The sequence below is a fragment of the Oreochromis niloticus genome, linkage group LG4, assembly GCF_001858045.2.
Source record: "Oreochromis niloticus isolate F11D_XX linkage group LG4, O_niloticus_UMD_NMBU, whole genome shotgun sequence".
Lineage (NCBI taxonomy): Eukaryota > Metazoa > Chordata > Actinopteri > Cichliformes > Cichlidae > Oreochromis > Oreochromis niloticus.
Genome location: NC_031969.2, coordinates 21,539,090 through 21,551,629, shown reverse-complemented (window position 1 = coordinate 21,551,629; position 12,540 = coordinate 21,539,090). Strand labels below are relative to the sequence as shown.

Sequence of the window (12,540 nt, the reverse complement as noted above, 5' to 3'; positions counted from 1 at the left end):
GAATACCAAAGTTTGGGTGAATGAAAAACAGTCAAGGTGTTTCAGCAGGCAACAAGCAGACATATGTACATCATTATATAATATCATTAATCATATGGGCAGTGTTGAGCTAGCATCCTGCTCATATTGGAGGGCATATTCACTGGGCAGCACGGTGGCACAGTGGTTAGCACTGTTGCCGTACAGCACGAAGGTCCTGAGTTCAATTCCACCATCAGGCCGGGGTCTTTCTGTGTGGAGTTTGCATGTTCTCCCCATGTTTGCGTGGGTGCTCCTGCTTCCTCCCACCGTCCAAAGACATGCACTTAGTGTGAATATGCAAGTGGTTGTCTGTGTCTCTATGTGTTAGCCCTGTGACAGCCTGTCACTATATGTTAGTTCATCTTGCCCTATGACAGCTGGGATAGGCTCCAGCGACCCTAGAAAGGAGAAATAGATGGATATTCACTGGGGGTTTTTTCCGTTTTGAACCCCTTTGATAAAACATGCTCCTTTGAATATCTGCCCAGTAGTTTATTGGTCAGTCAAATACCACCACAGACTTGTGTAAGAGGACGTATGACCACTGATGCGTCTGGCTGTTAGAAATTTGGGGGTATGAATGACCTGTGAATAAGCAAGAACTTTTGACAGGAAACTAAGCTGAGCAGTGTTTGTTGTAGGCCTGTAACTTTTTTGTGTATTTTGCCATCAGAGTTTGAACATTGCGAACTTCATATTTATTTTATTGTTTAACAAGTAGTTCTTTGAAATAATCCTGTAGCTCTGCAGTTCTATTCTTTCCTGGTTGAAGTGATTATTGGTTCATAAGTTCTTCTCCGAAGGTTGTTACTCCACCTGAAAGTTTCCGTGTTTCAAGAGATGCAGTATTTTGCATAGCAGCACTGCTACTGTTGCTGTGATTATGAATCAATAACACATTGTAAAATACTTCATCCTATTTGTAAAAAAAAATGCTCCAAGTACACTCAAGGAGTTGCACTGAATCTATAATTTAATAAGTATTTGGATAAACAAATCAAATACAAACCAAAGACATACAATGCTAATTAAAGTAATAAAAAAAATCCTAATGAGGTAATATATAACACTCCTTAACTACATGTTTAGCCATTTATTTGGCTTTAAGTCCAGCCCGTTGATGCATCCAAAAACAGCATATAGTGAAGATAATTTGATAAATGCTGCCACCTTGTGGTTCATTGTGATTTTGTACCAGCAGGTGGCTATAGTTTGCTTTAATAAAGTCTCATTAAAGCCATTTTATTTAGCTTTTTTCTCACACCATACTCATCAAAGAAATAGTATAAAACAATCCTCTTCTTCTGAAAAATATATAAACATTTATTTTCAACAAATCTGCATTTATACCAAACAAAAAAGCCAACAGGTTTAAGATCTCTGCGGTCCTCTCCTCCTTGCCCTTCTCAGTGTTGGGCTAGTGATTATCCTCCTTTCAGGACCCCTCATCTGTGCACGCAGAGGAGACCTAAGACCAAAGCTGGGTTGGAGCCTATGTACGGGCCGCTGAGGCAGGGCGTATCTGCCGTCCTTGAGCTCATCCACGAAAGCCTCCATTCTGTCGAGCTTTGTAGTAAACTTTCCCAGCTCATCCTTTAGAGTGTTAAACTGCCGGTAGAGGTCTCCCAGAGCATCTGAAAGAGGTTGGATCCTGGACACATAAGAGGACATGTGGAAAAATAAATGGTTTCAGTATCAGAATGACCATTCAAAGAACTTTGGCACTGTAAGGTTTCATGAAACAGGAACATGGTTTATTGGCAAAACATAACTAAGAAGAGAACCAATTCAAATTGGCAGCATAAACATGAAAGTCACGACATGCTGTTAAGTGGAAACAGCCTCACTGTCAACGGAAAACATCAGGATAGCAGACGTAAAGGTCGGAAGTCCCCTGAAAAAAATGAAAGTGCAAAACATAGCACAGCTTTGGCCCAGTAGAGACGGGCACTTGGGCTGACCTTAAATGTTTACTGGGAAAAGTTCTGGTGAACTGTGATCCTAAGTGTTGCAATCACAACTCAGAATCTAATCACCAGATGAAATGTTCACTGACTTGGAGTAATGTCTGCCAGAGCATGATGAAACACTCACTATTGTATTTTGGCACAGTAAGTACACTGAGGTCATTTACAAAGCAGAGCTGGCCTCATGTGAACAACAATCATTGATCGCTTTACTGGCACTGACAATTCATGTGCAGCACAGAGCAGATTACATAAGTCTTTATTTCAACAAACCCTGAGGACAAGTCAAATGTTCACTGACATCACCGAGCGTTGTTTTTCCTGGAAGTTTGACCTTACTCTTACTTAACATTTAGACTGTCTGCTATCATTGCTGTGTACATCCAGTTTAATCAGAAGATGATATAACTCACCTGTTATATTCAGGAAGGACTGAAGCGTGGTCATTGATCAGCAAGTCTTTCACTTGGGTCACAATAGCAAATTTCCAGTTGTCCAGCACCTGAGTCAGGTTTGAGCAAGTCTTGGCACTAGTCTGTACTGCTGAACACAGAGATTAACCGTATAAACAAACAGGTCATTATTCACTCCAAGTTTTAAAAACACAACCTCAGTGGTCAAAGGTCAGATTACTAAAAATCATTTTCAGACCTTTAGGTTCCCAGCGTGATGTCTCCTGTTTGGATTTCTGAGCTCCACACGCTGAGATCATGCACAGCATAATGAGAGCCAACTTCATCCTCGTCGTTCTCATCTAACAAACACAATAATATATGCTGTGGGTGCTGCTGAGGAGCAAGCTCACCGAAAAGTGCTGCCAGGCCACATTACAAAAATACGAAACAGGCTTTCGGTTGAAGAAAAGCTGATGAGAAATTAGTTCAGTCATAAGTTCGTCTTTTGTTCACCTTTTTAAGCTATAAAAAATTGTTTAGTTTTGTTCCAAAAAGAGCAAGAAAGTACATTTAAATTTGGGTTTTTACGCTACCTTTTTTGCAAAGAAGTGCCAGGGGTCTTCTCAGATCAGAGCACCAGCACACACTCTCTGCACTGTATGATCCTACAGCAGTGACACACTGAGAAAACATGAGTTGTGCAGAACTCTCTTATAACTCCTTCCCCAAACTCCCGGAGCAATTTCCCCACCTGATCCCATCCACGTCACTGATTCAGGGCGGTGACATCCTCAGTACTTTTAGCATGTGTGCACACTGCAGCATTCACGTGCACAAAAACAAAATCTCCCTAAACCCACTCGCACACGTATGCGTCCCACTCTTGCCTCATCTCTCGTATCTTATAGACTGTGCATCTTCTAAAATAGCCATAATAGGAAGTCCTGATCATTTCTGATGCCCCATCTCTGCTCCACATGTCTTTTAGGTTGTATGGGTGGCATGTGACAACTGTGCTCCCCGTAGGCTCCAATCCAGAAAAGGTGTTTGATGTAGAAGTATGGCTCCAGGATAACATTCTTACTGCCTACTGTAATACAATCTGCTCAACATCTGGGCTACGACAAACCCAGCCAGCAACACTTTAACCGTCAAGGGTGATCAAAACCTGGTGAGCCGCACTCACTTCATGCAAATGGGACAATAAAAAACACACATTCGACCGTATTAATAGAAAAAAAGAGAATATCCAAAAGCATCACAGAATTAGAAAATGGGTTAGAGTCCCAGATTAACTTTAAAATAGCAATTAAAGAGAAAATTATACAGCCTCAAAGATATTCCTTAACACCTCAGCTGCCTTCATTTCTCACTTTACTAAGCTGCTGTGTGATTTACTGCATTAGTTCACTCAGTCTGATGTGAGCCAACCTTAATAAATCTACATAACTGTGGAAGTGGGTTTAGATTTGATGTGCAGTGATGCAACACATGACATATAGTTTCATGGCTAAGACGGATTTCATACTCTGGATAGTTTTCCACAGGCGAGTGCACCCAGTCTATAACCTATATAGTCTTTAACCAGCTATTTATCTTTCTACTTCTTCTTCTACTCAAAAACCAGCAGCTTCAGGTCATATGAAAATACTGGACAACATTAGTGCTTTCTTCCTGTCTCGGATTTTTTTTAAATAAAATTCCAGCTCTGATTTATTTCAGATCAGAGTTCCTCATTCTGTTTGAAAGATGTGCCGCTGGGTATGCTGATGTCTGCAGATGTCTGCAGATAGTTGTGCTGATATATGAGCTGAGGTGCACCCATCACTGCTGAAAAGGAATGTAACTGGGCAGCGCTCCATGCCATCTGCAACACCTTTACGCACACAGACAGTATACCAAACTGTATATGCAGTAGGTGGGATGAACATCACGTCATACGGACCATACATCTTCAGCGCTGACAGGCAGGAACTAAATACTTTTTAAATCCCCATCCTCCCAAAAGATTTAAAAGGAAACAGGAAGATTTGTTTAATAACGACTAGATGACATCCAACTTTTTTTTTCTGCCAACAAGCAGTCACGATAAATATATTTTCTTATTTGAACGTAGGCTCATAATTTATAATTAAATGAAAAACCATTTTTTGATAGTGGTTATTTGTCTGCTGACCCTAACAAGCTGGAGTTCATTTCCCCCAGTGAGATTTTCCATGACCTGAGAAACCACGGGGCCAACACTGAAAGTTGCCTCATGTGCCACGAAGGAAAAAGTATTCGGATCTTTTATTTCTTTATTTATTTTTAAAGTAGGTTATATGGGATTTAAATTATAGAAATAAAAGTATATTAGCCAATATTCTGCTTTTTTTTCATCTTTTTGTGCAGCGTCATCAACTATTCAGCAGTGGTACACCTGCTAAATATACATAGCAGCATTAAAATTGTTACCTGTGAAAAAAATCACAGAGGAGTAAAAGGTATCATAAAATGAAAGTAATCAGTTTTAAATGTATTTTCCACCAGTCATCCATCCTCACTGACAGTAAACAGCTAAAACCTTATCTGATAAATTCCCACAACTTACCCACAAATAATTTTCTAAGTAGTATAAATGATCATGTCTATTTTTTTTTTTTTTTTTTTTTGGATTAATCATATGGATATGGAATCAAAGTTATGGAAGGACTAAAGCCAAGCCTGGAGTCCATCATCAGTCAGTGCCTGCAGCAGTGAGCAGATCTTCCTTCCATTTCCCTGCAGCTCAGTTCGGCACAGCCAGAGGAAAGAATGAGCGCAGTGGACCAGCAGAGCCAGAGAGTGAGATAACCAGGCCTCGCTTTCTCCCTCTGTTTTTTCACTCAGTGTCACATCTGCTCTCTCATGTGCTGCTTGTTATGGACTCTCAGTAGCACATCACTTCATAACGACTTCATCAGAACAACAGAGGATTTTTACAGTGAAATATAACAGGTGTTAAATACAAACAGAAGCTCCACAACGAGAACTGTTGCATTTCTTCTTATTTGTTACAGAAGGTAACCTATGACCATTACACCTGTGTTTGGCTTGCGTTTCATTTCATTTGACTGATAACAAAAACCCTGATAAGTCTGAGAGGCAGGGAGGTAATTCGAGGGGTTATTTTCAAGGAATAATTTGTAAGCTTTTTACGTTAACACATTTTAAATTTAACTAAAACTGAATTGACACTTCTACATTTCTCTCACCCTGTAATTTCCTCCATTGATTTCATCATATTTTGAAGGCTGACTGAAATTACACATTTCAAAAACTTTACTCATTTGATGTGTTTTGTGGACTTAAAGAGGCACGTGCATCATTATTAGAGGCTGACTTGTTTTTTTGTGCAGTGTGTGCAACATGATATCATATAGAAGTTAGTCTGAACACAACTAAGTTCACAAAGGAATGCCAGATGCTGTTTCTGATTAAAAACTCCAGGACCAAACATTTTACTCAGTCTTCTGAGAAGTTCTGAATTCCTCTTGGTTAGTAAAGTGTGTTTTATATTGAATAAATATGACAATTCATTTGCTTTTCTGTTCTTTATCTGGGATTATTCATGCCATACGTTGGAAGAGTCTCGGTTTTCTGAACTTTTTGTAAACGTTAGAACAAAATTTCATTATAAGTTCTTGTGCATGATACCTGACTGCATGGCCAAACAGCTCTAACTAGTGAATGTTTACCTTGACAGATATAATATGATTAGTGTCTGTTAATCCAGTGATAAATGTTAAGTTGCATAACCAAAAAAACCAAATGCACCTGGAAAATCTTCATTATAAAAGCACAAAAACTGGTAATCTATGTAGATTTTGAAACTTGAAACTGGTTTTAGTGGTTGCCCAGCTGCTACAATGTTGTTTCTTGTTTGAGGCCTAAAACACATTTTCCAGGTTTTTGGAAAATTAAAGCAAGGATTTTAAAATATGTCTTTTACTTTTTTCCTTTCGTGGTAATCACCACCAGGAGACATTTTTGTGAGTCTTTGACCCATGGGTCTGTAGGGCAATATATTATCCTTTCCGGGTCCTGCTTTACCGCACGTGAATAAATGAATAAAAAGTACCTAGTTCTATTCAAATGCCCACTTTTGTGTGAGTGTGTGTCTCCGACACGCTGCGATACCCTTTTAATCCCCTCACTGTGACTCTCACATGATGAAGAAATCCCACCCCTGAGGCTAAGCACAGCAATGGTTACTCCAGCTCAGCTCACATGCTTTTCTGTATTGTAGCAAATGATTGCCCTGTGTTACATTTTAGCCTGTGTCATTCTGACCAGCTGATGTTTCCCAGTGGTTGACAAGATGAGAAGATTTTTGCCAACAAAAAGATTCCCTTGGCCATGGCTGAGACGAGATGCTACTCCAAATGAGACCAGTCCACTCTTACCAAAGGTAGGTGTGTTACTGAGTTAGTTTGAGAATACTTTGTTCCTCTGTTGACCTGTAGTTACATTTCTGGGGTGGCTTTAATTTTTTGTGGCATTCTTGTGTGTCTAAAGGCAGGATCTACAAAAAACAATGCCGAGGAGCTTGCCTTGGTCACTACTGATTTTCAAGCAGGGACAAACAGTGGACAGGAACACAACAGTCCCACAGATGCAAGGATCCATCCCTGTTACGGTTATTCTTTCATGGACTATTTCCTAAAATACTTTCTGATCATGTGCAATCTGTTGTTCACAGTTCTGGGCCTGCTGATTCTTGCTTTGGGGGTTTGGGGTCTCATTAGCAAGGAATCCTTTGCTCAGGAGAAGATCAGCAGTATTGGCACCGACCCAATGCTGGTAGTTCTGAGCGTGGGCTTTCTGCTCACTGCGCTGTGCCTGTCAGGCTGCGTGGGTGCCCTAAGAGAGAATCGCTGCTTGCTGAAGCTGTTCTCAGCCACGGTGCTGGTGCTCATCGCAGTTCAAGTCATCGTCGCCATTGTGGCCCATACTCTACAAGATCAGATTGAAGGTAACTTGCGATCCGGGATGTTAGTTGCCATGGCACGGTACCAAGATGATCTGGATCTGAGGTTCATCACAGACGAGATTCAGTCAAATCTGCAGTGCTGTGGGGTGGACAACTACAGAGACTGGGAGATTAACATGTGAGCAACTTGGAAATCTTTTTTTTTTACTTTTTTGAAAGTAAATGAAAGCCAGTTGGTCACAATGTAGGAATGTGTTGAAGAAGTTAATGAGCTGTGAAGTTTTTTTATTGGGTTATTTTTCCCTTTCTTCAGATATTACAACTGCTCAGCTCCAGGAGTGCTGGCCTGCGGCGTCCCTGCAACATGCTGCGTGGATCCATTGGAGAACGGCACAGTGTGGAACTCTCAGTGTGGTGTCGGAGCCCAATTACTGGATGAGTTTACTGCTCAGAGTGTGATCTTCCTGGGAGGTTGTCTGGGGGAAATCTTTCGATGGATCGAGCACCATGAGGGCCTGATAGGAATAATTGTGACTGTCGTGTTTGGGGTCCAGATTCTGATATTATTTATTACCATACGACTGCTGGAACGCATCAATCGTCATAAAGTATAGCTATAACACAGAGCGATGAATACAGCAATATGCTGGTCGGGGTTTAATGAGTTCTGGCTGTGCTTAAATTCTGGCATCATTTGTCAATCATTTAAAACAACCTGACCTTAAACACAAAGACTGAACTTTTGCAAATGGAAATGAGACATAATTTAAATGAGGAAAGCAAATTCCAACACAAATTATCCCCAGAAAATGTTTTACATTTTGAAAATGCCTGAGAGTTTAAGAAAAAAAGAGTATTTCAGTTAAAAGTTAACTGCAGCTTGGCGATAGCTATCACCTCTTTTGTGTTAAAAAAAAAAAAAAAAAAGCAAAAAACTTTTCAAGAACATTTACTCACTGGCCACTTCATTAGGTACACTTCTTGAACTGCTCATTAACTGAAATATCTAATCAGCCTGAATAGGGAAGAGGTGTGATTTGAAAGATGAACCATATCAGATAGATTTTAACTTCACCAGCGTGGGTCAGACCAAGGAAAGTGTGTATCTGTGTGTGTGTTTTATGGGACAGTAGTGACACTATCACCAAAACGGGGGTTTTTTCACCACATGTGCCCAAATCCTTCAAACACACACACCTCCTGATATTTGAAGGATTCTTAGTGAATCTCAAAATGGTGAAACAGTTCAACAGCATAGGAGTGATTTTAAATGGGCCACCTGAGAATAGAGGTCCTGCAGATTAGATCTGCATCTTCATCACAAGCACCTACAAAATAACAAAATATTCTAAAAACAAAAAGGAACAGCTCAAAAGAAGGATTAGAGAAAAGCACCTGAACTGCCTTTTGATTCATTGACTGAGAGTGGACAGCCTGCTGCAAATATGTGAAACACATGTGCAAGTCCCACACATGCAAGGTTTCCTATCGCTGTTTTGAATGAACTGACTAATTTGCTCAAAGCAAGTTTTGTGTTCTGAGTGTTAACGAATGTTGAATGAATAATGATGATTATAGATGGTATTTCTGATGGGAATTATGTAATGTCTCATGCACAGTGTGGGTCAGTAAATAACCGTTAAATAAAAGGACAAAATCAAATCACTGAAATTGTGTTAAAAATGTCAACATTTATTCAAGAGTTTGATTAAATATGATAAAGACAGTGCTGACGATTGTGCAGGAACCAAGCTAACAGAGTTCTAGCTAAAACCACAGACTCAAGCAATGACGCGAGAACACATTCGAGATACACGTTTTGTGAACATGGCAGCTTGAGATCATTATGAAATTAGGTTTACAATAAAAAATATGTAAGACAAAAAACAGCATTCACAGTATGCAGACATATAAAGACACCTTTCCAGCCAGTACTGACGATCCAGATTATTGAAACTAAATACTGAAATTTAAAATTTGCCACATTTATTTAAAAACAACTTAACAGCAGAGATAATCAGATGATGCCATACTGGGCAAGCTCATGTAGCTCTAGATGGCTGTAAGCCTCCCATGGGCAGATTACAGTGATGTCTACAAAAAGAATAAAAAACAAAGAGAAGAAAACAAAGTTGTTTTTTTGTTTTGTTGTTTTTTAAAAAAGGGAAAAAGGTTGCATCGTGTGCATGTGTATGTAAGTAGGTTTTGGTTATGTAACCATCTGACTTTTATATTTTTACTTACCAGTTCCAAGACCTTCCATTCCTGGGATCTCCTCTCCAAAGCTGGTGAGGAAAGAAAAAAACAAGCTTTACTGGAGGACATCTGACAAACTTAGATGACTCGTGGGAGGTTATCAGAAAGAAACATACCCAATCACTCCTCTTTTGGGAGGCTTGCTCTTGAACTGCCGCGTGTTCCTCTGTTTGAACTTGGGTGCAGACTTGCGTGGGGAGCCGGGGGCCGTGGCTCTGAGGGGAGCTTTGTTCCCAGTCTTTCCTTCGGGTTTGGCCACCTCCAAATTCATGCTTCTGTTGTTTCAACTACAAAAGTCACTGTGTCATTAAAATGCCCGAAACAATGACTGAAACAGTTATAAAATCTTGTGATGTAATTATCCTCATATCAAGACAAGAAAGGCTCCGAGCCATGTGCTCATGTTACTAATCAAACATTAGTCATAATCAGATTACTGTGAGGATGTGCTGAAGTGGCTTCCAGATTTACACAGACAATAGCTTGAAATAGTTATTTATTTATTTATTTTCACAATTAAAAAAAAGGAAAAACAGTAATGCAATTTGTATGTAAATGTGCATAGATGTAACCACTTATTTAAAAAAAAAAGATGCAAAGCTGAAAGAGTCCAATAAATATAACCTGTGTACAAAACATAACTACATAAACGATAAGTTCTGCTTTTGCCCTAAAAGGGAGTCATGCTTACACAAATACACACAATGATCACTCTATTCAACAATTTCATAAGTTTGGCTTTTTTAATCATTGTTAGAAATTCAGGTCATGGTTAAAGGCGGTCATATATTGCTCAGCGACTCTCACTTGTTGCCATTTCCATTATGCAAAACAAAGGTGTGACAGAAAATTAGAAACAATTAGAAAGCACCTCAATGCTTCTTATAATAGAATAGAATTCTATTATAATGTCCCTGATATAATCTAGTCTTCCATATGACTGAATTAACACCTCATTAACTGCATTAAAATTTATATTAGGCAATAGGAGAGATTGAATTTCTTTTCCAATTAATTTTGCATTGCATATTATTTATTAAATACCTAGTTTTTAATTAATAATCTAATACTACATGCCTGGATGATACAGAAACATACTACCAAGTAAAGTCCAAATAAAGATGGAAAATTTTATATAAGAATAATAAATTGCATGTGATAAAATGAGCCACTAAGTCCAAAAAGAGAAAGAGCATTCAAAAAAAGATCTAACCTGTTGTTTCAACTCACCACTTGTGTTGCTTCTCTTGGTAGCTGATTATGATGGTAGTGTCCAAGAGGTCTGAGTTGCTGTTAAATACTGTTGCATTAAGTTGCATTAGTGCAGTCCTTTTATACAGCACAGACTTAGAGACGATTATGACGCCACCTGCCAACAAACTGATGATTCCATCATCACTTGTACCCAAGCAGATCATTGATGAGGGATTGGCCGACTGGCATTCAGCAGGAGGGGGGCAGCAGTTTCCTGTTCCTGAGACTGTCCTGAACAGACTTTTTGTCCTGAAGAAACAAATGATGAGGATTCTGAACAGGCATTATTTGAGTATTTTATCAGTAACCTCTTCAAATATATTCAAATGTAAGCACTGAGTTATGGAGTTTTCTCAGGATATAGCTAATTATTATCACCGTTTTTCTGTTATGCCCAAATGTTATGTAACACCTGAAGCCGAGAACTTACTAGCGTGAACCGTGACATTCTCCTTTCATCAGCAGTCTCTCAGATTGAGTTGCATTATAGCTGCTAATCCAGCCCAGCCTCCTTCCATCACATAGGTAAACACACCTGCTCCATTCATGTGAAGGTTTACTACAGCGTCGCTCTGTAATCTGTACTGCTGATGCATGTTGTTCAGGCACATGTATGGACACTAACTCCTCACGTCACCTGTACAAAAAAGAAGTCTGAGATTAGTGGATATATTCAATAGAGCAAATCTGTCTAGCTACAGTACACTAAGGAGCCAGCTGTGGTATTTTAATTGAAGGTTGTTTCATTGAAGCTTGTTTATTATGTTCATTATAAGAAACACATGCCTTTTTTTCTTTGTATTTTTGTATTTTGTCTAGCTGATCAATCAAATGATATTTATTTCTGATGAAGAAATGTAGAGTTTACTCTTCACATTGTTTACTGGACAGAGCCACTTATTGATCTCCATGACTGTTATATATTATGTGACTGCTGTCCAAATCATATGCATAACTTTGTAGATTCCAAACCATATATGATTAAGAGCTTGGTCTAGATCAGGGGTGGGCAGTTAATAAAGGCCCACATTCATCACCTAAATGTAACATCTACTCTTACCAGAGGCAGTTTAATTACAGGAGAGTCTGGGTAATGAGCTACCGGAACTTTTTTTTTTTTTTTGGTAATTTTACACATTTATCTGTTTATTTATATTAATTTAAGCCCAAAAAGTCATGTTGGCAGATTTTTCTTTTATCAAAAGTACGTCTTCATGATGTAGAAAAACTAAGACTAATTGTAGAAATGTCACTTATTTTTCTTATACTGAGATATTGCAGGGATTAAATTTCCATTAAAAACTTCTTTACACTGAGAGAGAGGGGATATTAACCATTCCAGCCCATTTAAAGATAAAGTGGGTTGTCTGAACGACGTTAAACGAGTTTGACCCAATGTTTTCCACACTCACTGGCTAAAACAGGTGTAACGATGCCCTCTAGCGGTGGCTGGAAGCAGAGCCGTTTAATGGAGTGTAGAAAACAGTCATTGGGCGTGACTGGCTCTGACAGGAAGCGTCTCTTGAGCCAATCAGGTTCGATCAAAGATCCTCTTATGTTTCATGTGTGTCACTCTGCAATAAAATTACTGTACGTCTCATTAATTAAAGTGATTCAAAAAAAATGACAATACATATTTATTTCATTAAATCAGTTTTTTTCACAGAGCAAGAGTTTTATCACGAAGCTCCCAATC

The 12,540-nt window shown here is 39.1% G+C and overlaps 2 protein-coding genes across 3 annotated transcripts; one reads left to right on the top strand and one right to left on the bottom strand.

The window, feature by feature from the left end:
• The first annotated feature begins 6,664 nt into the window (after nucleotides 1-6,664).
• tspan10 (tetraspanin 10) lies at nucleotides 6,665-8,898 on the top strand. The gene is made up of 3 exons (XM_005454948.3): nucleotides 6,665-6,812; nucleotides 6,920-7,512; nucleotides 7,648-8,898. Exons 1-3 carry the CDS (start codon nucleotides 6,723-6,725, stop codon nucleotides 7,946-7,948), a joined length of 984 nt encoding a protein of 327 aa, XP_005455005.1. The 5' UTR covers nucleotides 6,665-6,722; the 3' UTR covers nucleotides 7,949-8,898.
• A 107-nt stretch (nucleotides 8,899-9,005) lies between these two features.
• On the bottom strand, nucleotides 9,006-12,476 carry LOC100697435 (retinal cone rhodopsin-sensitive cGMP 3',5'-cyclic phosphodiesterase subunit gamma). 2 transcript variants are annotated; one of them, XM_005454947.4, is made up of 5 exons: nucleotides 11,275-12,476; nucleotides 10,804-11,093; nucleotides 9,707-9,877; nucleotides 9,579-9,619; nucleotides 9,006-9,428 (listed from the first exon to the last, which is right to left on the bottom strand). In XM_005454947.4, the coding sequence occupies exons 3-5, from the start codon at nucleotides 9,859-9,861 to the stop codon at nucleotides 9,352-9,354; spliced, it is 273 nt and encodes a 90-aa protein (XP_005455004.1). In that variant the 5' UTR covers nucleotides 9,862-9,877; nucleotides 10,804-11,093; nucleotides 11,275-12,476; the 3' UTR covers nucleotides 9,006-9,351. The 2 variants fall into 2 exon arrangements, with proteins under 2 accessions (XP_005455004.1, XP_025762033.1); XM_025906248.1 differs by having other exon boundaries at nucleotides 10,821-11,093; nucleotides 11,275-12,454.
• Nucleotides 12,477-12,540: the final 64 nt, after the last annotated feature.